At 45.0% G+C, this 26,888-nt stretch overlaps 2 protein-coding genes across 3 annotated transcripts in view; one reads left to right on the top strand and one right to left on the bottom strand.

Annotated features, from left to right (window-relative positions):
* The window catches only part of Oc90 (otoconin 90), a 36,357-nt gene extending 19,112 nt beyond the window's left edge, over positions 1-17,245 (top strand). Inside the window, exons 6-15 of the mRNA XM_029568358.1 lie at positions 2,668-2,780; positions 5,391-5,519; positions 5,672-5,875; positions 7,023-7,073; positions 9,357-9,404; positions 10,951-10,995; positions 12,389-12,505; positions 13,330-13,501; positions 14,738-14,844; positions 16,950-17,245. Of these exons, the coding sequence (XP_029424218.1) occupies positions 2,668-2,780; positions 5,391-5,519; positions 5,672-5,875; positions 7,023-7,073; positions 9,357-9,404; positions 10,951-10,995; positions 12,389-12,505; positions 13,330-13,501; positions 14,738-14,844; positions 16,950-17,245 (1,282 nt within the window). The remainder of the gene's footprint in view (positions 1-2,667; positions 2,781-5,390; positions 5,520-5,671; positions 5,876-7,022; positions 7,074-9,356; positions 9,405-10,950; positions 10,996-12,388; positions 12,506-13,329; positions 13,502-14,737; positions 14,845-16,949) is intronic.
* A 3,538-nt stretch (positions 17,246-20,783) lies between these two features.
* The window catches only part of Efr3a (EFR3 homolog A), a 61,530-nt gene continuing 55,425 nt past the window's right edge, over positions 20,784-26,888 (bottom strand). For both annotated transcript variants that reach the window (XM_017800635.2, XM_017800636.2), the window contains exons 20-22: positions 26,591-26,694; positions 25,144-25,193; positions 20,784-22,167 (exon numbers count right to left, since the gene is read on the bottom strand). In XM_017800635.2, the coding sequence (XP_017656124.1) occupies positions 22,062-22,167; positions 25,144-25,193; positions 26,591-26,694 (260 nt within the window). In that variant the 3' untranslated portion in view covers positions 20,784-22,061. The remainder of the gene's footprint in view (positions 22,168-25,143; positions 25,194-26,590; positions 26,695-26,888) is intronic.

The following is a 26,888-nucleotide window of genomic DNA, read 5'->3' as shown; positions in this document are numbered from 1 at the left end:
CTCATGTCAGTTAAGCCATCAAGAGAGTCCTTTACGGGCATGCCCGCAGGCCAACCTGATCTAGAAAATTCCTCATTACGACTATTCTCATGTGCTTCTAGATTGTACCAAGTGGACAATTAAAACTAACTACCACACCCCTGTAACAAAAGCGGTAATAACTGTTTTCCTTACTTTTGCTGAGAGTGAGGAGAGGTATTGGTGTCAAGCTCCCTTGCCAGCCCAGTTTCAGGTCCTGCCTTGCCCTGCAGCTCCCATGATGGCTTCCTAGGTACCATGTTCACTTTTCTCCAGGCCCAGAACTGGGGTCCTGCCTGAGCCTTGGGCTCTCTCATGTTAACAAGGTTATTTCAGAAGAGGTAAATAACTTGCCAAGACAACTCCCTGGTGCTCCATGGAGCTGGTCCAGTTGCAAAGCCCCCACCCAGCACCTCCCTGTACCTGGAGCATGAACAGCAGGGCTGGTGGCACATCTGGGGTCTCTTTATTCCTCACTCCATACCCTGGATGGGAGAAGGGCCATGGAGTCTGCAAGCCACTCACAACTGAGTGGCTGTCCCTCACCTTCCCTGCTGACATTCTTCAGACATTGGTGAACTCTCAATGAATCCACACTCTCCTGAAGCCCGAGTTCTCCATTTACACCCAAAGCTTGGCAGAGAGCATAGACTTCCCTGGCATTCTTCAGACATTGGTGAACTCTCAATGAATCCACACTCTCCTGAAGCCTGAGTTCTCCATTTACACCAAAAGCTTGGCAGAGAGCATAGACTTCCCTGATTCCTGCCTGAGTAGGTCAGATTTTATTCTGTATTTGAGAGCCCCTACCTCCTTTATGCACACCAACTGTGTCCTGTGTCTACACTTACTGGGGGCCTAAGGTGTACCAGGCACTCTGTCACACCAGTCTCCTGACTCTACCACTAATACACTGTATAAACCCATAGCAGTCACTTCCCCTTCTGGGTCCTGAAGTTCCTGTCTACACATGATGGAACAAGCTACACATTCACACTAAAATGCTCTTCTGTGTTCCTTTTAAGATTTTCTCAGGTAATCCAAGCTGCTCCTTGTAGAAACTGTTCTGACCTCGCTGCTAAACATTTGAGTCACCCGCAGGACACGAGACTGGCTTTTCCCCTCTACTTGTGTGCCATAAGTAGCAGTCTCAAACATCTCTCGTGGATGCAAGAGGAGAGAGGGTTTTTAAACATAGAAACCACCTGTCCTGTAAACTCTCTTTGAATTTCATGCAAGGATCTCCATACAAATGGGGACACTGGTGGACAGTTTGCCTCTTTCCATTTTCTTCATAGCTGCTGGGGTCTGTCACTTTGCCCTGATCACTCAGGGTAATTTCCTCCACACCCTTCCTATTCTTCCTCCTGTTTCTCCTTCCTCCTTGTCTTTCTTCTCTTTCTCCTCTTCTTTCTCTTCCTCTTCTTTCATTCTTCTTGAAACAGGGTTTCTTATGTAGCCCAGGCTGGCCTCAAACATGTGATCTTCCTGCTTCAGTCTCTCTCAAGTACAGGAATTATAGGTGTGTACCACCATGGCTGACTTCAAGTGCCAACCGCTTTATTCAGAGGCCCTAAACTATGCCACAAAATGGCCTTGGCTTTGTCATCACTAGTCGCTCTAAGCAAGTAATAGATTTGTCTCTTCCACCCCTAGCACAGGGGGATGCTGTAGTGATGTTGGCTCCTGTACGAGACCAAGCAGAAAGTCAGAGGTGGAGAGGGACAGCTGCTTCTTATGACAGTGATCAAGTGGATGTGGGCTATGACAGGGAGGGCTGGGAAAATCCAAAGGAGCACCCAAGGACTGATGCTTGTCCACCTTCACCTTTGCTGAGCAGCCGTCACACTGGGTCTCCAGCTGAGATCCAGGGCCACGATGAAAAAGAAAACCAAAATTAAGGAGAAAAAAAACCCTAAACAAACAAACAAACAAAAACAAAACAAAACAAAAAAAAACAGAGCAGTTAGCCTAAGAAAACAATCCCGGCTTATCCACCCCTGCTTCCTAAGAAAACAGCTAAGAATCAGCCCTCCAGCTGGCTTGAGAAAACCAATATACGGTTAACCTTTACTTTAGCTTTGTAAACTTCCTTCTTGGAATTCTAATTCATGCCCTTGCCTTTTGACCTTTAGGGTATAGACCCCTGTGCATAGTCCCAGGTCATGTAGACCCCATATGTGGTCCATAGTCATGTATGCTGAAGGCCCTACGACCTCTGGTGCCCACCAATGCCAGACTGAGTCTGGGATGATGTTGAATTACCTACGAATATTGTAAAGAACTTACTACCTGGGCTCAGGCTTTGGAGATCACGCCCCTGGGCCTGCTGCCAGCAGGACCAGGAATAAAGGCTGTGAGTTTCCACTTTATCCCTGGGTGCCTGGTTTGAAAGCAGTGGTTCCCATCATAGTTTTTCCCCCTCACAATGTGACTGGTCACAGAAACCTGCGTGCTGGGCATGCCATCTGAAGCTTGTAAAATGGCAGGTGGCAATTGTGTGGGGGAGTGCACATGCTCCTGTGTGCACCTGCTGAGTGTTGGAACAGACCACTGCCAGATGCCATCCAGACAGCAGAATGATCCTAAGCCATCTGCCGGTCTGTAGGCTAACCCTGTTCTTTCTTACCCCTGCCCTGCCTGCCCCAGCTGCTGCTTCCAACACCGCAGGTGCTATGAGGAGGCTGCTGAGATGGACTGTCTCCAGGACCCCGCCAAGCTCAGTGCAGATGTGGACTGCATCAACAAGCAGATCACATGTGGTGAGCATCTTCAGGTCTCCTCCAGCTGGGGCAGGGAATGACAACTCTGACCTGATGGGGGCTCCTGGAATCCACCTTTCCAGTCAGTACCATCAGCATTGTTGACACTTAGATTCAAGAGGATTGCTCAATGCATTGGTGTCTTCCACACAGCTGATATGCAGTAAATGCTTTTATAATTGGAATGATGGCTCATTGGAAGATGACTGGATTTATCATTTATTTATACTATGACAACTGTGGAAGATTGTAAGTGACCAATAAGTTGCTATTTATGCATTGTGAAACAGCAGAGTAGTGCCTTAATGTCTCTGAACCATAAAAGAGGAAGGGGAAACCCTCCCTCAAAGAGATGTTATAGAAATTCAGTGAGGCCTGATTGTGAAATGGTTAGTGCAATGACTGGCATATGGTAAGAACTTGATGTATGCGGAGACAGAAGCAGAGATGAGTGATCAGGCTGTGGTGGCGGTGGCTGGTAAGAGTCAGGTGCATAAGCTTATGTCTCAGTTTTTTGCCTTGTTCGCTGTGTGACACCAAGAATATTATTTCACATGTCTTGGCATCCTGGCAGAAGAAGTCAAATAAGCAAGGACGTGGAGGAATGAGGGAGTAAGTGTGCTGGGGAGCCAGACCCCTACATCTGTGCCCCGTGTACCTTGGTCTTAATGTACAGCAGCCGGGGCCTTCCTTCCTAACAACCCTATTAGATGGGATCCATTGTTTACAGTGTTATAAAAGAAACAGAAACTCAGGGGAATTAAGCAAACTGGCCCAAGTCCAATATCAGCTCAGTTGCAGATCCAGGCTTGGACCCTAGATCCCACTGATTCCCAAGACCAAGTAACAAGCCTAGTGGAACCTGGAGCATCAGCAACAGATGAAGGAGACACTGGGTGAGCCACCAGAGGAGGAACCAGTACGCATGGGACAGGGCATTCATTCATGCACTAGAGGAGAAACCAGTGGGCTTGGAACAGGGCATTCGTTCATGCACACAGCAAATGCACAGGGAGTATCTCCCCATTGGGGACAGTTGTCTCCACATCGGGGATTGCTGACCTTCTGGACTGTTCTCAGGGTGACCAGTGCATTAGTTACTATTCTTGACCCTGTGACAGAACACTGGACAGAAGCAGCTTAATGGAGATTTGTGTTGGCTCCTGGTCTGGGGTATAAGTCCATCGTGGGGAAAGCATGGTGGTGGCGGCAGCAGGAGACTAAGGCTTAGACTAGAGTGGGGCCAGGTTGTAATCTTGTTCCATTCATTTTTTTCTGGGGAAATGAACATCTGTTCATCCCAGATAGGGCACTAACAACAGACCAAATGAATGATTCCACCCAAGCAAACCAGTAATTGGGGTTACTTAAAGGAGTGTGTGAAACTTAGAGGTACCATCACTGAAGAAGAGTCTCATTCCCAGCAATTCTTAACTGCTTGTATATCCTTGGAGGGAGGGGCAGGGCCTCTTGCAACAGATAACCTTCTGAGGCACCTCTTGTATGGTCTCCAGTGATGCCTCTTGAACCCTGGTACACAGCCTATGAGCACTCCCTCTTCTCCATGGGGAATGCTAATGGGCGCAGTCTTGTGAATGTCTTGTGTGGGTAATCACAGATGCTTTAATTTCAAGATGGCAATATCCATGTAATGTCTAGAGGACAATGGTATACAAGAAACCCTCAGTGCCCTCCTACCAGTGATCAGCTTCCTCCAACTGGATTCCATCTCTTAAACGTTCCACAACCTACCAAAACTGTGCCATCAGCTAGAGACCAAGTGTTCAAACACATGAGCCTGTGGGGACATTCCACTTCAAACCATAGTAGTCAGACATTGCAATTATCTTCTTAGATGGTGACAGGAGAAAACCAAATTCAGAAAAAGGTAGAAAGAAGAGGTGGGAAACAGTCCCAGTTTGTCTGGGAAAAGCCTGACCAAGCAGAAAAACATGTGATAGGCCTGAGGCTTAAGGTACCCAGTACGGGACAGGGAGACAGCAGTAAGGGAATCGAAGAAGCAAGGGGGGTAATGGAAAGGGTCAATCACATGATACTTCCTAGGCTACTCTAGGAAGTCATTGAGGGGGTTCTGAACAAACAGAACCTTTTATTTGAGGAGTTTTATTTTTATTTCTTGTATTGCTAAGTGTGAAACTTGGGGCTTTGCACATGCTAGAGCCGCTCTCTGCCACTGAGCTTCTCCCCACCCCAGACCTTGACCTATTCTGACTCCCTGATGACAATGTACAGAAAACATCTGGGAGGACTAGGAAGACTAGTCTGGGGGCACAACTGGGCAGAAGACAGAGGTTCTCTGTCCAGTGTTATGGAGTGATACGTAGAGGTGTGGGCATCCCAAAAGTGGTTGCAGGAAGAGCCAACAGAATTGCCTGGAGGTTTGAATGTGAGTGTGGAACACAGAAAGTGTGTGAGACCCCCAAGGCTGGGTCCATCCAACTGAAGAGGTAGCGTTGACATGAGTTAGAAAGGTTCAGGGGAAGTGAGTTGGGGCAAGGCACATCAGAAGTCCCATTTTGGAACCTGCATTACCTGTTGGAATTCCAAGTTTGATCTTTTTACCCTTCTCTGCCCTTGCTGTATACACAGAGTCTGAGGATCCCTGTGAGCGCCTACTGTGTACCTGTGACAAGGTGGCTGTTGAATGCTTGACTCAGTCTGGCATCAACTCTTCCCTGAACCTTCTAGATGCTTCTTTCTGCCTGACTCAGACTCCAGGTGGGAGAATCGGGCCCTGAACCTGCAGTGGTGCCGAGCAGTGGGCAGGAGCTGGGGGGGACCAACTGCAGCTGGTGTCTTCAGATACCAAGCACAGCCCTGTAAACACCCAGCCCACTGCTCAGTGCACCTTCCCATGTGTTTCTTTGCAGAGCCAACTAGCAAGAAAGAGTTGGTGACACTGCTGTTTGGAGGTAAAATCCCAGAAGAGCTGGTTCCAGGGACACAGGGTGCTCATGGTGACCACAACTGGAATGTGCACCTCCCCGACTGGCCTGTCTCACAGTGGCTGAAGCCGCCCATGACAGTGATCCTGCCTCTCCTGGCTAGGAGACCTGATTTTCCACAAGCCCAGCGCAAACATCCAATATCCAAATGCCCTAGTGTCAACTCTGCTCTTGCTAATGGATGGATGTGAACTTAATCCAGTGAGGGTGTAGATCCCAGGTTCCTTCTCCTTCATCTGTAGTCAAAGCCCTGGTATAGACTCGGGCAGGAGTTCAGGCAAAGCCCACTGAATGAGTTCCTGGACACTGAGGCCTCCCTGGAGCTGACCCCTGCTTCTTCTCCCCTCCCATTTCCTCCTGGCCTCTATGAAGGGGCAGCCCCACTCAGATGGTGCTTTAGTAAAGGAGGTTGTTTATCCTGTAAGTCTTTTCGGGACTCTTGGTAACTGTCAGCTGAACAATTCTTACTCTAAAATGTGAGTCTTGGGAAAAAATAAGAATTGTTTGTGCCTGCCTTTCCTTGTTCAACAAAGTTTCTGTGCTCTCCCGGTATCTTTGCACACCTGAGGATGGGAAGTCCCATGTGCGCTTTGGCCTCTCATCCCTCCTCTCAGGCTCAGGACTTGCTCCTTGAACTAACTGTGTGATGTTTGTTAAAGTATGCTGGAGTGTGTGTGTGTGTGTGTGTGTGTGTGTGTGTGTGTGTATGTGTGTGCGTGTGTGTGTATGCTCATGAGTGTGTGCAGGACATATGTATGTGTAGGTATGAAGATAGTACATGAGTATGCATGTAAGTATGTATATATGTGTGTGTGTGTGTTAGTCATGTATGGTGTGTGCATAGGTATGTGTGTGGGTGTATACATGGGTGCAGGGTGCACTTGTATGAGTACAAGGGTGTCCATGGGGGTGTGCGTACATGTATCGATGTGCATCTTCCAAGTCCTGTGCTCTTGGTGCTTCTCTGCTGCCTGCTTGTCCCCTGTGCAAGGGTCCTCTCTACTCAGGACGCTTTTAGGGACCTCAGCCCCTTCATTGCCCTTCTTCCTGAGTCCCCTCTTCTTCCACCAGAACCCAGATGTGGCTGCGGCTCTTCCTGAGTACCGTGGTCCTGGGCAGCCCAAGTCCTTGCTATAAGAGAGCCAGGGAATACTCAAGATGACAATTCCCCAGGGACACCTTCTCAGTCCCTTCCTCCCTCAGCCTGCTCAACTTGAAGCCTTTTATTTTGACACTGTATTGCACCGTTGTTGTCGGGACTCTTTTTTTTTCACAGGGGTTCCTGCAAAGTCCATGGACACCAGCCCGACAGCCCTCTCAGGAGAAGGTGAGCAGAGGAGGCCCAAACACCCTTGTCTCAATTGTGTCATGCCCTACCCTACAGGCTTGATGACATCAGCTCTCTCCAAATGTCACCTGCCTGCTTTGTTATGGACCTGAATGAATTCCAGAGCTCTGGATCTTCCCTCCTCCACTCCCTCAGCTTTTTCTCACCCCTCTCTCTTGTCTTCATCCCTGGAGGATCACAGGTGAACTGCTGAGGGTCCACCCAGATGCACAGCACATGCATTCCAGTGTCTGCTCCAAGGATTAGAATCTGAATATAGCTGAAATCCAGATTCAGCAGGGATGCTAAGTTACATGCTTAGCCCCCAGTGCAAGCACTCTGCAGAACCCCTCTAGAACCTTTTAGTTCTCTTCTCTATCCCCGTTCCCGCTGGCTCCATGGAGATGGCAGCAGGGACCACAGGCTGCTCACTTCTCACCATCCCCCAGGTGTCTCCTCCCCAACAGCTTTCAGTCTTGCCTTAGAGTCTAAGTTTTGAGAAGAAAGGAAATGTCACCCACACCCAGGCAAAGCTTCATGGCATTCCCTGCCCATGTCGGTGGTCATGCCCACCATGGTCAACAGTGGCAGCTTCCCTTTCTTTGAGGCAAATCCTCAGTCCCAAACTTGAGGCTCTGCTCTGAGCCTCAAGATCCATCAGTCACAAAATAACTCCTAAATGGATACTTTCTCACCTTGACTGTGGGAAACGCTCAGGATTTATCTCTGGGAAAGATGCAAAGGAAACCCAGCTCCTTGAAGGGTTCTAAAGTGCAGCTGGGCAAGCCTGGTCGGGGGGTGGGGCACACCTTTAATCCTAGCACTTGGGAAGCAGAGGCAAACAGATCTTTGCGAGCTCAAGGCTAGCCTGTTCTATGTCACAAATTCCAGATTAGTCAGGGCTACTTAGTACAGCCCTGTCCCAGAAATAAATGGAAGAATGAAATGAAATGAAATGAATTATTAACTAATGTAGCTACAGAAAGGTGACACCCCAGAGCGCATGCTGCCTCACCTCTGACCTAGGCACAGAGTCTGCCTGAAGGCAGGGTTAAAAATGAATCTCACTATGCAGATGGGAGGCTTTGTGAGAAAAAGAAACAGGGCTTACCACTGTTCTTCCTCCATGGAATGGCCACAGTCATGTTTGGGGGTCAAGGAAATTAGGGACTAGGTCCTGGATTTTGTACTTTTTAGCTATGTGACTTAAGAAGACTGTTTTAACCTCTCTGTGCTTCTGGTTCATCACTTGTATAAATCAGCAATTGGCAAATTTCCTCTGTGAAGGGCTAGAGTTAGGAAGTATTTGGGTTTTGTAGGCCAGGAGGTCTGTCAGGATGCCCAACTCTGTTCATATGTGTGTGTGTGTGTGTGTGTGTGTGTGTGTGTGTGTGTGTGTTGGGGGGGAGGTATGTGCAGGTGATAGGTAAGTGAAAATGGCCGCTGCTGTGCTCCAGAGAAACTATTTAGGCTGAGAGTTGATCACAGTTCCCTAGCCCCTGAGAAGGCATGACTGCATCCGTCTTTTAGCATGCTCAGAGCACACAGGTGTTCTAGACTAGCTTTTTCTAGGCATGAACTCCCGTGTAGCTAAAAAAAACACAGCCCTTACTATAAATTATGCAGAGCAGTTGGTGCGCTGCATAAAATACAGATTCTCAATGAATGCTCACCCAACCCTACGAAATAGTGCTTAAAATGTAGGCCGGGTGTGGTGGTGCATGCCTTTAATCCCAGCACTTGGGAGGCAGAGGCAGGTGGATCTCTGTGAGTTCAAGGCCAGCCTGGTCTACATAGTGAGTTCCAGGACAGCTGGGGCTACAGGGAGACCCTTTCTCAAAAAGACCAAAAAAAAAAAAAAAATGTTATCTGCATTTTAAGATGCTAAGCTGAGATGCAGTGATGAACTGTCCAAGACAGGGCAGATGGACAGAGCTGGGTTTGGATAAGCCTAATTCTTCATCCTCAATTCTCCACCAATTCCTTTTACAGCTGCCTTCCCACAGGGTCTGCCCAACCTGGGGTAACCACAGTCTTTCACTCCCCAAAATGCTATTCATTAGTCTTTGTGTCTTTGCGCCTCAACACAAGCCTGTTTGTGGTCTGCTCTTATCTACTGCCCTAAGATCTCCTTGGACATGGAGGTACAGATATAAACCACCATCATGGGGCTGTAGCCCTCTCCCCTCAGCCTTTATCCCAGTCCTGTTTCCCTGCTGATGGCCTCTGCTTGGCTCTGTGTCCATCTTGATCTGTAATAAAGACAGTGGCTTCTTTCCACAGTGACTGGTGAGACCGGAGCTGACATACTGACCACACTCTCCAGGACAAGTAAGCAGAAGGAACATGGGGGGGGGGGGTCCAGTGGAGACGTCACCCAAATCTATAGGCTCTGTTTCAGTGACATAGGGCCCAGAGGAAATATTGTGCCCATTTTAAGTAATAATGAGAAACACTGAGGTTCAGAGAGCATCCAAGTTCTGTGTCACTCAACAGCAGCTTGGTGACCAGATCTTTGAGCTCTGAATTCAGGCAATAAGACCATTTTCTTTTCCTTATACAACAGTGGATATCACACATAAAAATATCTAGGCCAAATTTCATTGGCAGACCTAACCTAACATAGACTTTTCTTATGGTAATTAGTAATCATTTCTTTGTCAAAAAGTAATGAATTAGCCAGGCATGGTGGCACACACCTTTAATCCCAGCACTCGGGAGGCAGAGGCAGGCGGATCTCTGTGAGTTCAAGGCCAGCCTGGTCTACATAGTGAGTTCCAGGACAGCTGGGGCTACAGGGAGACCTGGTCTCAAAAAGACCTAAAAAAAAAATAATAATAATTAACTGATAGTGATTCTTTGGCATTTTCTCAGAATGAATAAGTAACTGGACTCTGGTAAATGGCAGTACCCTCACTGAGATTCTCTAATGTACCTGCATGTTCCTAATCACCTTATACATTCTGGGTCTTCCCAAGTCCCAGGAGGGCTGTTATTACCCACTTTGAGGGTGATGTCACTCACTAAGATAGTCAGTTCAAAACTCCTTGGGTCTAAGTTGGTAAATTTGCTTTTGAAAAGAATAGTCTGTTCCAGCAGAGAATGACCCAGAACTTTCTTTGATGTGGCAATTGTGTTCATGTCAGTTGACATCAAAACCTGGGTCTTATGCACCACCACTGTCTTGATCTGTGAGTGGGTGGAGCTAAAGGCAGCTCCTCCCTTTCCACTGAATGGTCTAGTCATCATCTCTTGTTCTTTATGGTACAGTGGAATCGAAATGGGAGCTCAAGGTACCACTTGAGTCTCTATCTCAGCGTGGCTGTGCATCCTTCTCCTGCCTAACTTTGAAGTTGTGTCCTGACTCTCCTGAATGTTTTTCTCATCTCTGAGGGAGGGTGAGCAGGAGACGTTGACTTGTGGATTGCAATTAAGTGAGTCACAACAGCAAAGTCCTTACTGTCACATCACATAGTATGTGCTAGGAGTCTCACATTATCAAGGACTCACCTCACAGAGATCCATGGCCTGCTTTCTTAAAGCCAACAGCAGCGCGAAGTTCCATTCCCTCTGGACTGTGTGCTGCTTTGTTCAAACATGTTGTTTTTCTTTACATTTCTTTTGTCTCCTTTCCAAAGACACCACTGTCTCAGTGTGCCCACAAATCCCTCTGCTTCTGACCTGGCAAGCTGCCACTGTATTTGCCAGCCAGCATGTCTGGGGGTTCCTTCGGTCCCACAAAGACCCTGACATCATCCGTTGTTAAGAAATCTCAGAGTTGGAGGTGGGCAACCAGGGTCCTGTGTTGTGCCTCTGGATACCAAGACGTGACAGGCTGAGGATGATGTTCACTTTGTCTCTCTTCTCTTGGGAGCAGGACCTGGCCAAGATCTCCAAGCTGCTAGGACCACACCCCTTCCAGGTAAGCACATCTGGCTTCTGCCTTCACAAATGACATCGGCCCCAATATATTTGTGAAATCAGTACATTCCAAATTAACCTCAGGGCCAAGGGTGGCAACACGCCTTTAATCCCAGCACTTGGAGGCAGAGGCAGGTGGATCTTTGTGAGTTCGAGGCCAGCCTGGTCTACATAGTGAGTTCCAGGACAGAGGGGGCTACAGGGAGACCCTGTCTCAATAAAGACAAACGAAACAAAACAAAACAAAACAAACAAAAAACCAAATTGGAAGAAAGCATTGAGCAACAATGTATTTCTACATTCCTCTATAAAAAGCAGGGTCGGGGGGCATGGATGGGAGACAGGGTCTGGATATGAGTGGGAAATATTATATGAAATTTTAAAAGTGCAATAAAAATCTTCTAATTAAAAAAGCATTCAAAACAATAAAAAAAAAAAAGCACACCCATGAAATCAAAAGATCCATTACCAGGAAGAGATGGTACACTATTTAGTAAAGAATGTATTTTAAAATCTACATTTAGGTTCCCACTAAAATCACTTGTAAATCCACAATGTAAAACAGATACTTTTAATAGTTAAGATATTGTCTAGTCCCTTTCCCCATGTGTATCTATGAATATAAACAAACTGAATTTGAGATCCCTGATGGCCACACTTTGCGGTCTGAGTTTTGTCATGAATACCACATGATGCTGTGCCCCTGAGGTTGGATATTTTTCTGTTATATGAGTTGTGGTGATGGTATAACGGCCTTCTATGGAAGCATAACTTATTTGTGCATAGTAGCATTCCGTTACTGTGAGAAGTAGAGATGTGCTTTCTGTAGGTGCATCCACTTCTGGTAAATGTATTGGATGGAATAAATGGCTGGAAGTGGACGTAACGATCAAAGAACATAATCAGGTAGCCTGGCAGGCTATAGGAAGGACCTTGCCATAATTTTGAATATGATTAGAAGTTTTGGTGGCATTTGAACAAGGAGATCAAGAGTTTAAGGGGGAGCTTTGCTTGCCACAGGACACCCTGCTTTCTCTATAATTCCTGTTACCTCTTCATTTGCTGTGATCATCTGGATGGGCCTTGTGTGACAGGTGTACAATTGTAAACATGTTGCAATTTCAGGTCTGCAAGGTTGCCATGGTTCCCATTCATGAGCTGCCGTACAGGAGCCCAGGCTGCTTGCAGCATTAAGGTTGGAAACTTGGAGATTCTCACATAGACTTCCTGGGTCTCCAGTAATCTACCTCCATGTCTGCAGACACAGTGTGAGGGACACTCTCCTCATCATGTTCTGAGAGTCTCAGTCTGTGTTTGGCCTTGATCATGTGTCCACTGCAAACGTCTCCCTGAGTTACTTTTTAACTCTGAGTCATCACGTTGTGTGTTTTCAGGATCTGCAGAGCTTGTTGTCGCAGCTAAGGGCGCAACCCAAGTCCCTGATGGTGTTAAACCATTAGGGTTGGTGGTGTCATCTGTTGACAGTGGTCCTCAGAAGACAACTGGAAAAGGTAGACAAGAGCTGGCATTCGGGAGAGTGACTGGCCTCCCTGACCCCTGGGATCTTGCAGCTGTTAAGGCTCCTTAGGCTACCTGACCAATTGTGACCTCCTCCTGTTGGTGTGGCTAGAAGGCAGAATCATCTACCTTTATTAGATAAGCACTTTGAGGTCCAAGGGCACATGGCTTGCATGTTGCCCCTCAGCTGCTACGGGGCTGAGCCTGGGACAAGAGCTAGGGTCTTCTGTCCCCTGACCCTGTACTCTTATCACTCAGGACTGTGGTAACACCCATACTGAAGCACTTGGGTTCTAATAATTATCCCTGACTCTCCTCATGCGGAGGCCTTCACAAAAGACCTGTTCCTGGGTGGAGTACCAGCCAATAGGACATAGAGGAGGACCTTGGTAATATCTGGGCAAGCTTCCCAAGGTACTCAGTACAGAGATGTACAGAATGCATTTGAAAGTTGCAGGCAAAGGAGGAAGGAAAGAGGAGAGAGAGGCAGAGACAGATGCGGAGTAAGGGAAGGCAGGGCCCTGGAAGGCAAGGCTGCTGGGTGTGCTAACACAATGTAGCCCAAAAGCCTAAGAGGACAGCCAAGTCTTCCCTGGATGCTAGGCTCTACTCAGCAACAGTGAGGCCTGCAGAGCTTATTCAGTTCTGACAAGTTCCCATTCTTCAGGGAGATTTAGTAAGGCATTTAGCAGAACCTCAGAAGTCAGGAGCGACGTAGGCCCATTCCCTGAAATCAAGAGGACCAGCCACTCTTCTCTCAGAAGAGTGGTGATCCAAGATCCTCCCCTGGCTCTCCTGAGTCCCTGCTCTTAACTAGCCTGTGACAGGTTGGCTTTCCTGCACCGAGGCAGTGGGGAGACCACACAGACCATGCTGCAGCTTGGAGAGATGCTCTTCTGTCTGACGTCCCGCTGCCCGGAGGAATTTGAATCTTATGGTTGCTACTGTGGAAAAGAAGGAAGGGGCGAGCCAAGAGATACCCTGGACAGGTATGGAGGGGGGAGGGCAGTCCCCAAGTGGTTCTGAGCTCCTGGAAAACAAGTGAGGTGGTTTGGCAGGTGCGTCCTGATCATTGATGATATATCATCAAAATATGAAAAAGTAAGCTGCATGGTTTCCTGACATCTGTAGACAGAAAACCACATGACCCAAGAGCCATCGGTAGAAACCCTGAATGGCAGTTTGTCTAACCGGTGTCATGTTCTTCAAGGCCATAATCCCTCTATCATGTGTTCTGTACATCAGGGTATTATGATGTGTAAGAATATATTGATCACTTATCATGCCTGGTGATACTGACTTCAGATAGCCAGCTGTTAGAGTCATTTTCTACCACACCCCCTCAACCCTCAGTGTACACACAAGACAGCGTGGCTCCATTGTAGTGACAGCTGAATGGGGCAGCTACTGGGTAATGTGAGGGTGTGAGGTGGGGAGGTTCTTCTGGTAAAGCTGCTACGTGGTTGAGAACAAAGGTATGAAAGCTGCAAGTCCAGCTCACCCCTGCTTGGGTTGTGGTCTCCAGGAGGACACATTACTGAAGGACAGCGGGGAGTTGAAAAGGGAGAACTTGGGGGATAATTGTAACTCCCTCTTGGCTGGAGCCTTCACAAATGTCCTGAGGATATTATCTGGCCAGGGAGGACACTGGAGATTGTGAGGCTGTGTCAGGCCTCTTGGGCAGGTACCACACAAAGACACTGGCTCATTTGGATGTGTTTGCTGAGGTCCTGCTCTACGCTAGGCCTGTGCTTGATGCAGATCTTGATGACTCCTGTATTTTCAGGTTGAGGGTTAAAGGCTATGCTGTGAATCTGAAACTATTCTACTATGGAGAAGGTTGGCCGGAGTGGGGTCACTGCCCTCCCCCATACAAAACATTTGAGCAAAGTGAAAAAAGCACCCCTTCCTGCAAGCCCTTTGTTCCTCTCTTTGGAAAGCTGCTACAATCAATATGCTTAGTCACTCATGTTTACCATCAACAACGTCATAAGAAAAACATCAAAGAAAATATTTAGAAATGATGATACATCCAGTGCGACTTAGGCTTTGGTGCAGTATATAGCCTGGACAGCCTTTGGGGGTGTTCGGGAGTTGGCCTATGTGTCCTGGAAAAGAGCCCCCAGCTTCTCTCAGTACACCAAGGGGTGTGAGAGAAACAGACCTCCTGGAGGGTCCAGGGTCAGTGTGGACCTCTGAGCAGTTAAGGATTTCCTTGGTCTTAGGTGCTGTTTGTCCCATCATTGCTGCCTGGAGCAGGTGAGACGGCTGGGCTGTGTTCACGGGAGGCATTCTCGGTCAGCGGTGCTATGTGTGGACCATGAACCCAAGTGTAAGTGCTGGAGGCTGCTTAGAGTTCTCGTGCTTTCCCATCGGCATCCTCGGCTATGGGTGCTCTCCCAGGCCCACCTTCATCTATAACATGACTTCATGCTCTTCTTCACTTAAGAGACATGCCGTTACATCCCTTCCACTGATGAGGGCTCAAGTTCAAGAGCCCAAGTCAGTCAGTTGTCTTGTGTCAAAGCTAGTTAATGATTTGGATGGCCTGTACTTACTGAGCCCTGGTTATGTGCTGTTTCTAAGCTTCTGAAAGGCACAGTTAATCCTCAAAGCAATCCTGAGAGACAGCTCTATTATTTTTCCCACTAGTATCCACAATCATAGGGGCAGAAGGAAGTGGTAGAGTTGGGATCCGGGTTGTAAAACAGCATTGCCTCACACATGGATCCTCCTCGTCACTGTCCAGTGGGTTTCACAAAGTATTCTGTCCTCTGCTAATAAGTGGACCCTATCTCAAAGGAGATCTCCTGAGGAATTTCATGAAGAAGAGAGACAGCTCTGGCTGATGGGCTAGCTGAGTCCTCAGCTCTACTTCCCCACTTAACAGAAACCAAGATTCCCCAAGGCTAAGAAAGATCCCAAGCAGGGACAATCTATAGTGTCATCCTCTGTGAGCATCAGCCTTGACCTGCAAAGCATCTTTAGACTGGCTCTGTCAGCACCTTTCTACAGCAGTCAATGCCCAGGCTTGCTCTGGAGCTCAAAAGGAAACACTGCCCCTGAAGCTTCCCAAGTGCTCTGCAAGGCCTTGTCTCCTCCTTCTTGACTGGGGAAGCCACAGGAATCACCCTTATTTTACAGATAATCTTGTCCCTTGATCCCTAGGTCTAGAATGTCACACATACAATATCAGATTTTGCATTTATTCTCAGTTTTCAATGAGGACAGCACGCTGATTCCAGTGCTTTGATATGTTAATCACACCCACATTCATTCACTATCCTAGGTGGAGGGCGAGGTGGGGTCCTGAGGGATTAAGATGAGGTGCCCATCACAGGAGTACATGGCTTAGTGACCTTGTTTACAACATAACTTTTGATCAAAAGATGAGGTAAAAATTTTAGGCTAGATTATGTCCATTTTGTAGAGTCATTCCTACACTGTAGGGACAAGATTCCTGCTTGTTTTCATTTCCTGAAGCTAATATGCATCTGGGCTGACGTGAAGGCCAGCATGGAAGGTAAGGAGGGTCTATGTGGTGTACTCTGGCAAGAAATTCTGGTTGATGAACACTTGTAAAATGAGACCACAAAAAACAAAACAAAACAAAACAAAAAAACCCAGCTTGTTAGTTTCACTGAAAACTGCAGATAACTATTTGCTAAAAGCTTACCTAGGCCAAGTACCTTAAAACAAGTTATGCCATGAGTCATAGACCTCCACTGATTCCAATTTATGCATTAAAGGCCGGTTTGCAAATACAAATGCAGGAAGCCTAGGTAAAGTTGAATTTCAGCTAAATCAGGAATTGGCTAATTATACATGCATATATCCTAAATGGACATACTTGCAGATACATCTGAAATTCAAATTCAACTGTTTGTCCTGTATTTTATCCTATCACTTCAGAGCAATGTGGCCAAGAGTTTCCATTTGACAAGTAGAAAAATGCTGGTCCAGAGAAAGAAGACATACTAAGTTGGGCCAACAAATATTTCCCAGGCACTAAATTGGCAAACACTGAGGATTAGGTGTTTAGACTTGAAGGATCTGCCGCCAAGGTTTTCTGCCGAGCAAGAAGGATCAGGGGAAACACAATGATCAACTTGTAACCTCTGGGAGACAAAGCCAGAGGGTGGGCTCAGTGGGAGCCCAAAGAAAAGATGCTACATTAGCTGTGGACTCAGGAGTGTTCTCAAGGAGGGGATGCCAAGCTACATGTTACAGACAAGCATGGGTTAACCTGGTGCAGCATGGTGGAGGGTCCCTTTCCAGCTGGAAGAACAGGCTAGACCATTAGAAGCAGAGTGTATACCAGATACTAGAGGGGGTTTGCAAGATGAGGGCTGGAACAGTTGAGGGGTGGCCAGGTGGCCATGGGGCTTTCTCATCCCATACCTGGTGTCTCATGTCTGCTCCTCTGCTCTTGCTAAGGTGTGGGGCAGAGCCTGTGTGAGAAGCTGCTATGTGCCTGTGACCAGATGGCAGCTGAATGTATGGCCTCTGCATCCTTTAACCAAAGCCTCAAATCACCAGACAGACCAGAGTGCCAGGGGAAGCCTCTGCCCTGTGAGGATGGCATGCTCAGAGAAAATGAGGCCTCTCCTGTGGGTTCCAGTTCGGAAGAGAACAGTGAAGAGGCCACGCCCCTCACAGAGCACCTAAGAAGCAGAAGATTTCTGTGGAAGTCTCCTGGTTCCTTAGAGACCGGGCCACTGGGTGGAAAATGAGATACCAAGCGCCTATTATTCTCCGGAACTGCTCAGCTCTTCGGCCCTCAGATCTCTGTCCATGGGAGCATCAGCAGAAGCACAAAGGGAGAAGGGGCAGTGAGGCCCTTACCCACATGCCTCCTGATACTTGTCACCTCCATACAAATGTGCACCGGAGAAGGCAGGTGGTGGGACGTTTTTATTTCCTGTAGCAATGGATGCTCAATAAATACTCCAATCCACATCGCTGGTGTGTTTAAGACTGGCTAGTTGCAGATATTGGTGCATGAGTAGCTTGTAAAGGTGCCCAGAGGCAATAGTCTCGACTCCCTCACTTCTGAAAAGTTTTTTTAAAATTAAAAAACAGTATATGCAATCCTGTATGTAAAGCAACAAAAGAAACATGTACTGATTTGGCATGGGAATATAGTTCAGTGGTAAAGTGCTTACCTGGTGAGCTAAAGTCCCTGGTTTCTATCCCTAGCCACACACACACACACACACACACACACACACACACACACACACGAGTTAATGAGTGCATAGGCGTATCTCATAAACTGACACTCCAAAGAGAATTTATATAAAAATACAGAATTTTTACCTTGTAATAAATAAATTTGATCCAAAAAAAGTTAATAAATTTCCTGTGGATCATCAATAACCTACTAATGATGCTAAGGACTAAGGTCAGAGTGCTTCTGCTGTATCCTAAAATACGCATGCCACCCTTATGAGCAGCCACATCACAGCTGTGACAAGTCACCCATCACTACATCCTTGGTCCTAGATTTACTTTTTAAAATAAAGATTACCAAGAACTTCTTGCCTGACTTCCCATTCTCTAATTCCCATCTTTTTCTTCCATGAGAACCACTTCCACAGGATGAACCTGCCCTCTGCAGGCAGAGCCTCCACATCTGTTATCTGCACATCTATATTTCATTCTGACCAAGAATTCTCTGAGACAAAAAGGGCCTCAGACAATAGTTCAGCACCCAAGAACATGCCATCCAGGTGTTGGGAAACTAATGCCCAGAGGGCCACCTCGTCCATGAACAAAGGCCAAAGGGTAAATGCTGCCTCCGTTTTCATGCTGTGAGTAGGCAGCTTGGAGGTTAGGAGACTCCAGAATGTCCAGGATGGAGCTCTCCAGGCACCAGTGACAGCCATGAGTCCTCAGGTCTGCCCTCCCATTTCACGGCTCGTTCCCTTGCTAGGGTTCTCTGGGGCCGCTTCCCAAAGCGATACCTGCACATGGCTTTGCCTCAGGCTCTGCAGGAGGGAACCTAAACTAGACACTGCCTTCTTAGCATGTCGGCCTCCAGCTGAAGTGTAAGCTAAAGGTTGAATATAGCAAAACCAAGAGGCAAGATTTGCTCTCCCGACCACCCCTCTTTCTTATTAATGCATACTTGGATGACAGAACAGATAACAAGTTCACAGCGAGTCATGGTGGAAAGCCCACGAGACAGCATTGTACAGTGCTCACTTTGTCCCTGTGGAAACGTGGTCAGAAATGTGAAATGACTGACCTGAGAATTGAGATAGAGGCCCAGGATCCGTATGTGGCGGTCCAGGGTTGTACTAGGAAGGCAGTGTCCAGTCTGGGCTTCTCTAAGGCAGCGCCTGAGGCAAAGATAATGTGCAGCTATTACTTATGGAAATGGTCCCAGAGAACACAAGACTTCAAGGAAGATTGCTGTATCTACTGAAAGCTTATTCTGTAACGTAGGCATGATGCAATGGTTGGGTTATCCCCCTCAGCTAAGTTGCTTGCAGACCACACTGTTCTAGTTTTACAGATGAGAGTTCAATCACTACGACTGCTCAGCCAGGAATTGGTGGGGTTGGACTTGAACCAGAGTCGCAGCTCCTCGTCACTGTTACTGGGCCTGACACAAGATGCCTCAGAAAATTATATTGGCTCTGAAGCACAGCTATGCGGAGGTAAAATAAGCTAATCAGGGTGGCATAAGGGACTAGGGAGCAGCTGTTTTTTGTTTTGTTTTTCTGAGGCCTCATAATGTGTAGAGCAAGGAGGTATACTGCAAAGTCATCACTAAGGCTAAAGAGATGGTGACAGTGTGCGGTTCCCGTCAGCGGCTCCCGTCATGACAAGTCATGATGACTCAGGTACATGGGGATGAATCCACACAGTAACCTGATTTTTACTAAAGCAAATGTTGAAAAAATTTAATTCCATATATATAATGCTATTTATAAAAACGTACTTATACAAGAAATTAAACTTGTTTTATTGCTTACATATGATTGCACAGTGAATTTTTACATTTACAAAACTTTATTACATTAATACATATACCAGCATGAATGAGACAAATGAATTCCATCTGGGAAGTGGGAAGCCAAACTGCTGGTGAAGTGTGCTAGTACCCTAAAAGATGACGAGCTCTGGAGGGAGGGGGAAGAGGAAAGGGAGGAGGGAGAGAGAGAGGGAAGGGGGGAGAGAGGAAGGAAGGGAGGGGAAAAGGGAGGGGGAAAGGGAAGAGGAAATGAGACTATGAATGTGTACGGCCAGGTAAAGTGCAGTCAAGCTCTACAAGCAGCCACAGAAACAGCACAGGAGCAACGTTTAAATGCTAACTGTTCAATGTCACAGAAAAAGATAAACGATTGTATACAGCAAAGAGAATGATCAACAATTTATTTCAGGTTTCACACATCTACTAAAATATACCAATGCAATGAACTTCAGCAAATTCTAAAGTTCCAGCAACTAAACCGGCCATAGCACGGCTGGCACACCTGTCCAGGCGGAATCCCCCGTGGTCATGGAAGGCTCAGATAGGAACATGCATTTCTTGGGAATCCTTGTCAACAAGACCAGTTCAGTGTACTGGACCTAAGGTATCTCGAAGTCTTCTGAGATTAAAAACTAACAAAAACTGAAATCAACAGCTCACAAAGACCAAGAGAAAGGTGTGATAAAACATTAATTGCGATGGTTTTCTTTTACATGCAAAACATGCATCTTTAAATCAGTGAGCGACAAGAAAGTTTACAGAGCAACGTTTGTGTTCTGCATGAGTGCAAGTGAATATATATCTTTTCTTACACTATTAAATTATATATTTTTTCCATACAAAAGCACACAGTGTTAATTTATAAAATGACATCCAAGTGGATGATGATTGTTTTTGCATGTCCCTGTTTAGATTTTTAAATGCAGTCCAAAAATAATACCCTTCTTTAAAAATACAGAAGAAAAATGGGAAACAAAAACGCATGAGACGAGGCTTATTAACTGGTGGCATTTTCCCCGGTACAGGGGACGCAATCGCTGGACCAGGATGTCTGCTCTTCAGTGGTGGCTGGTCCGGCCCTCACAAGACAAGGCGTTCCCATACACCCAGTCAGCAGCCTGGGCCTTGTCCTTAAAGGTACCCTTTTCCAAGACACTGCACTTTGGTTTAAATATGCAAACAGTTTTAGTATGCCTGCCTGTTTTCATTCCCTTTACCTTTCTTCTGTACTATTAGTGCCCAAATATCATAAACAGTTAAAACATCCCATTTTTCAGTTCATTTTTTTCAAACAAAAATATTCTGAGCTATAATTTTTTATATGCATACTGTTTTATGTTAAGAAAAGAAAAAAGAAAAAAAGAAAGTGAATCCGAAAAGGTACAACTTTACAAAGTGATTTCATAAAACTGTCCTAAGAATTTTCTAAGAATTACAGGGTGTTTATTTTCACCATGTGGTAGAGTTCTTTAAAATGCTCAGCACAACTGCTCCTGCAGTCTCAGAGGCTGGAATAAAACACAGCTCACACTAACAGACCACGGCTAGAACACACGTACCATTTTGAATGCAATATAGCTAATCTTAAACAGAGATGCATACAAGTTTTGGCTCAAATCTTACAAATTAAAAAGTTCAACTGGAGAAATTTTTTGACTATGAAGATTTAAAACAATACACAATATAAAAATGTAAATTAATTCATGGAAAAGACACTGAAATGTTCAGATACTACATAGGTGAACAGGCAGCTGTTTTAAATGTCTTTCTTTTCTATAGTAAATATATATTTTATTTGATTTACAGAGCCACAGCAAAATACTACTATACTTTCAAAGTGCAGTCTGTAAATTAATACATATTACATGGAAAACACTGCAGTCTGGAGCTCAGGAGAAGCACTAAGCCTCTCCAGTGCTCAAAGTCTCAGCAGAAGACACAGCATTATAAGAACCAGCAAGGAATGGTGATTCTCTGGGTGGGAGTCTAGATGGTGACAGTACTCAGTGGACGCGTTCTACTGTCAACATGCTGAGGACGGCCAGCCACACAAGACCACAGAAGACAGAGGGATATCTACTGCAGTGTGTCTGCAGCCTGGTTCAGAAGACGTGGCAGTTTGCAACCCCAGGATTAGGAGGATATTTACTTTTGCAGATAACCAAAATGAAAACCAATCTATTTTGAAGCAGTTGTGTAATGTTTAAGAAATACAACAGACACTGCATACACTTTAAATCCTTTTTTTCTACACAAAATCACATTTGTGAAAAATGTAAAATACACTGTTTAACAATGGAATAATGTGAGAGTAATACATGTTCAACTTTAAAAGCTAACAGGAACCTTGAACAAATTAATGTGGCATAAATCTACCATCAAAAGTGTTCTAAATCACAGTTCCCATACTTCTAATGCGGCATGACAACACCTGGTTAAGGCTAAATACCATCACACCTTCGGGACGCCTGGTAACGAGCATTTTGTGAAGACTGAAAACCCATCTTGGCCTTGTTTTTTAGGCTTTAAAATCCTTTAAAGTGCTGAAGTCCTCACATGCCTGTCAGTTAGTACACACACAGATCTGGAAATTTCATCTCATATACTGGGACGGATTGGTATTGGGCATGCCCAGAAGTAATGGTCAGTGTTCCTGATGGACTGGGTGGAGGGCTGTAAAAGAAGAACATGGAACTGTCACCAGGTGCATGCAAAGGCTGTTCACGTCATAGAGCATTCAATCTACTACCTGCAAATAGCAAAGTAAGATGACTTACTGAAGAGATCAATGCAGTGTTGGCCAGCTGAATGACTTCCTGGGCAAAACACCAGAGGTATCCAGCTGTTTTAAGTCCAAACTACACACTGTTCTCTGTGTGTATGTATTTTTCTAACAGGATAGCAGTGAGCATTCTTATGAGTTACTTTGTTCTTCAGGTAGAAAATAATCCATATTCATTAAGTTTTCCTTACAGCATGGTATTTCATTGTATTGAGATACTTAATCTACTAGACAAGCATGTTTCACTTTCATTATTACAAACGATGCTTACAAATCTATTTCTATGCATACATAATTTTGTTCTTCCTTGATCAACAGACTTATAAGAGTTTCTGAATCAAAGTGGATTCACAATTTTACTCTTGGTATGTACTGACCAGAAAATGGGCAATGCACTCTATTTTAAAAAACTCTTGCCAATCTGGAAGGCAAAAGGGAATTCATTCCTTCTTTCATCTTTAGTCTCTGAGTTATTACCAGTAATAAACATCTGTGTAGCATTCATTTTGGTTTCTTCAAACATAAATTCATGAATCTATTGTCTATATTCCTTCAGTTATACTAATTTAGGAAATTAATATGAAATTTACTAACTCTTTAATTTCAACTTTTTTTTGGCCAAATGTCTAAAAACCTTACATTCAGAATAATCAATTTCCTTACCATTTCTAGTCTCCCAGTTAACAGTGAACCACCACTCCCGAGATCACACACAAACCCCTAAATAATTTCTATTTCTACATACTTTTCTAACAAATGGCTGACTTTCTATCTTAGAGGTGAAGTAGGAATCCTCCCTCCTTTACTGAAAAATCATTTTTAGCAGTTGTCTAAGACTAACTCAACATTTGTTCTTTTCCTTAAAAATCTTAAGTCTTACCTTTGTCATAGACACTTTTAAATCTCAATTCTCCTCCATTCTACCCATTTCTACCCAAACCCAACCTTAACAGCGCCAAAGACCAACCCTGTCCTCTGTCAAGCAGGGCAGGGCCTCTGCTAGTTCTAAGACACTTTCCTGACTGTTCTTATGTAAGATTCTTTCAAACTGCCCTTAGCATTTATTCAAATATAAATAAGTTCTGTGAATATATTGATTAAAGTTATGGATTAATCTGCAAAGAGCTGATGTCTTTATGATATTAATTTCCAACTTAAGAACAAGGTATGAGGGTCCACAAGAGGGCTCAGTGGGAAGAGGTCTTGCTGCCAAGCTTGATGACTTGACTTTGATTTGAGGAGCTCACATGGTAGAAGGAGAGAACCAGCTCCTGCAAGCTGTTCCTAGTCCTCCACATGTAGGTCGTGACCGTGACCCCAGACACAGGCAGACACCCCCACCCCACACACACACCCACACAGTGAAAAAAAAAAGCATGAATTTTCTTTATAGAAGTATTATTAAGAATAATTCAGACTTACATTTATTTCATTGTCTGTGTTTATTGGTATTCTATGGTTATGAATATTTTTGCTGATTGATAATATGCACATATATTAACTTCATATAATTATCCTAAATTTTAAACTCTCCTCAATGAAATTGTTTAGGTGGTTTTTATACTTTTGTGATATACTGTTTTAGCAAATAATTTTGCCAAGTGTACCAATATTCATACTCCTTTAATGTTTTATTAAGAGATCATTTTCAGAGTGAAATGCAGATCTTAAGTGTGCTGTCTGATAAAAATCTCTCTCTCTCTCTCTCTCTCTCTCTCTCTCCCACACACACACACATCATAGCATGATAAAGACAATGGATACTGTCATTCAAGCAAGTTTGAGAATGAGTCACACTAATCTTTAAAGACAGAGATCAGAGCACAGTTATGAGTCACGAGACATGCAAATGAGTAAGTGGCAATGAGGAGACTGGCTAGCCTCACAAGGGGCCTCTCCCCTCTATAAAAACTTTTAGTTTTAGTCAAATGTATTCATGAACGTCTGTGTATATGTATGTGCACCTGAGTGCCGGTTCCTGTGGAGAACAGAAGGCATCAGATTCCTTGGAACTAGAGTTATAGGTGCTTGTGAGCCACTCTATGTGAGTGCTGGGAGCTGAACTCTGGTCCTCTGCAAAAGCAGTACTGACTCTTAACCTCTGAGCCATCTCTCCAGCCCCAGAAACCTCTTCTGTATTATTTGACCATTCAAGTTAATGGATGCTAGTCAAATCTTCCATATCCTTTCCGAATTTCCATTATCTTGAGTGCTATGCTTTAATACCCCAAAAAGAGGAATGTTAATGTTTGCAATTAGAAAAAGCAGAGAACTACAGTGAAAATCCAATCAGCACAGGAAAGGAAACAGACTAAACAAATGTCTCTAGTGGAAGCATGCATTTTCCTGTACTTCTCCTTGGTGGTACGAGAACCTTATGTAAAATACCAGTAACTGGTCACCTGGCACTGTTTATACTCTGCTCACTTTACAGCTGCTTCATAACAGGACTTGAATGGATATGGTCTAAGAAAACTCAAGGATAGCCAATGATCCAAATGGCCCAGCCACACTGGGGTAGCACTCCTGCCCTGGGAAAAATCATTTTTAAAAGTACAATTTCAGTGAGTCAGAAATGGTCGAATACAAATGATTTCCTAATTAAACATAACATTAGATTATGGGTCTTCCACATTGCACAGGGGTTCTTAGGGGGCCATCATGAAAAAAATGATCTGAAGGAAGCTAGGAAAGTTAGGGGACGACTGGACAGGAAATGCTCAAACTCCGCCTGGCACTGAGACAGGGGCCGCTGGTCTGATCCTGTTTGTCCTCAGTGCAAAACAGTAATTTAAACATGCCCAGTCAAGTACAGGGTCTACTGGTTTCTCTATTGTTACTGCTGTGGTAGCTAACAGAAACCTTACCGTATGGTGAGCTCCAATATTTGAGCAAGTCTATCATGAAGCAAATTTGCCTGCAAAGGAAAAAAAAAAAAATTCAGATTTATTGTTTTCCAAATACCCAATAATAAAAATGTAAAGGACAAAGCACAGCTGTTAACTATTAGTGTGAAATAAATACTATTTTCAAGTTTTCATCTGTCATATCTGTTGGAATTTAACAGACGCTTCTTTTTCCCTTTTCCTACACTTACAGCTATAAACTGAAAGATAAACACAATACCCATAGCCAATATCATGGAAAACCACTGCGGAACAGCATCAACATGTGTCTAATTGGTGTTCTCTGGAACCTCTGCACCTAAGGCTCATAGAACATAGCAGAACAGGGGGTAGAGAGAATACTAATGCATCCCTCAACTCTTATCAATGAAACAATACACACAGAAGGCCACAACTGGCTAAGTTCTAGAGAATAAGAGACTGTAGTGTGCATGTCCCTGGATAGGACTCCTATACTAAACCTCACTCACCCACCCACGGCTCAAGGACCATTGCAGAAGAAAGGGCAGAAAGATTCTAAGAGATAGGGTTGCCGTATGAACATAAGGAAGCAGAGGCTTTCAGGCCTCTGGGAATTTGCTCATGAACTTGCAACAATGGTGACAGCATTTACAAGACCTATGCTGACTCAGACAAAAACCTAGCATACACTGGGGGAAACGGGTAGCAGGCCCCAACCCTAGCCAAGGAACTATTAGCAAATGATTACTGCAGGGTGAAGGAGAATAAATCTTCTTTAAGGGAGTGACTCTAGATAGAGGTTGGCTAGATTCCAGTGGATGAATTTGTACCTAAAGACATTTGGATACAAACACTTGACCAGAAAGGACTTAACAGGTATGACAGAATGCCTGAAATTTGGTGGTGGTGGGGGGGTGGTATGAGGGGCAGGGAAGGGGTCTAAATTTGATTAAGATGTATTATATAAAGTATACAGAAACTCAAAAACATATAAAACTTGGGGCTGGAGAGATGGCTCAGCAGTTAAGGGCACTGACTGCTCTTGCAGAAGACCCGGATTTGATTTTCAGCACCCACATGGTGGCTACAAACATCCTTAACTCCAGTTCCAGGAGAATTTGAAGCCCTCTTCTGACCTCAGGGGCACTTCATGACATGGGTGCACTCACATAAATGTGCAGGCAATACACTCATCCACATAAAATAAAAATAATGACTATTTAAAAAAATATATAAAACTTCTTAAAAATCTAAAAAAAAAAAGCACTAAAGTAATGACACTCATCAGCACCCATTTTAGAATCCACCACTGCCATCAGCTTCACCATGTAACATCTTCATCCTCAGAGGTTGCCACTGCTGTGCTCTGATGTGCTTGGGTCTTTCCAACCAGTGATGGAAGGAGCTCCAGGCCACTCCCCACCCACCTCTTTATCTCCTCACTCACTTTGGATTCACACTGTGCTGCTATTTCTTCAAAAGGTGCTTTCTGGAACTTCTCTATCACAAGCCGTCTCTTTTCCTTCTCCTGTTCTTCCATTCCATTGGTGTCTAGGTGGGAATAAGGACCCATCAAAGAGAGCAGTGCTTCATAAAACCAGGACCTAAGGAATGAGCTATGAACCCAACCAGGGTGATTTAAAGGGCTACTTTTAGAAGGAAAAAAGCAAAGTATAAAACATTTTAAAAATGATTCACATTTAAGACTAGAAAGCACATCTTTTTAAAATTAAAAAATCCATCCA

Source organism: Nannospalax galili, unplaced genomic scaffold (assembly GCF_000622305.1).
Source record: "Nannospalax galili isolate Female #2095 unplaced genomic scaffold, S.galili_v1.0 scaffold620, whole genome shotgun sequence".
Lineage (NCBI taxonomy): Eukaryota > Metazoa > Chordata > Mammalia > Rodentia > Spalacidae > Nannospalax > Nannospalax galili.
This window is presented reverse-complemented; position numbering and strand designations above follow the sequence as displayed.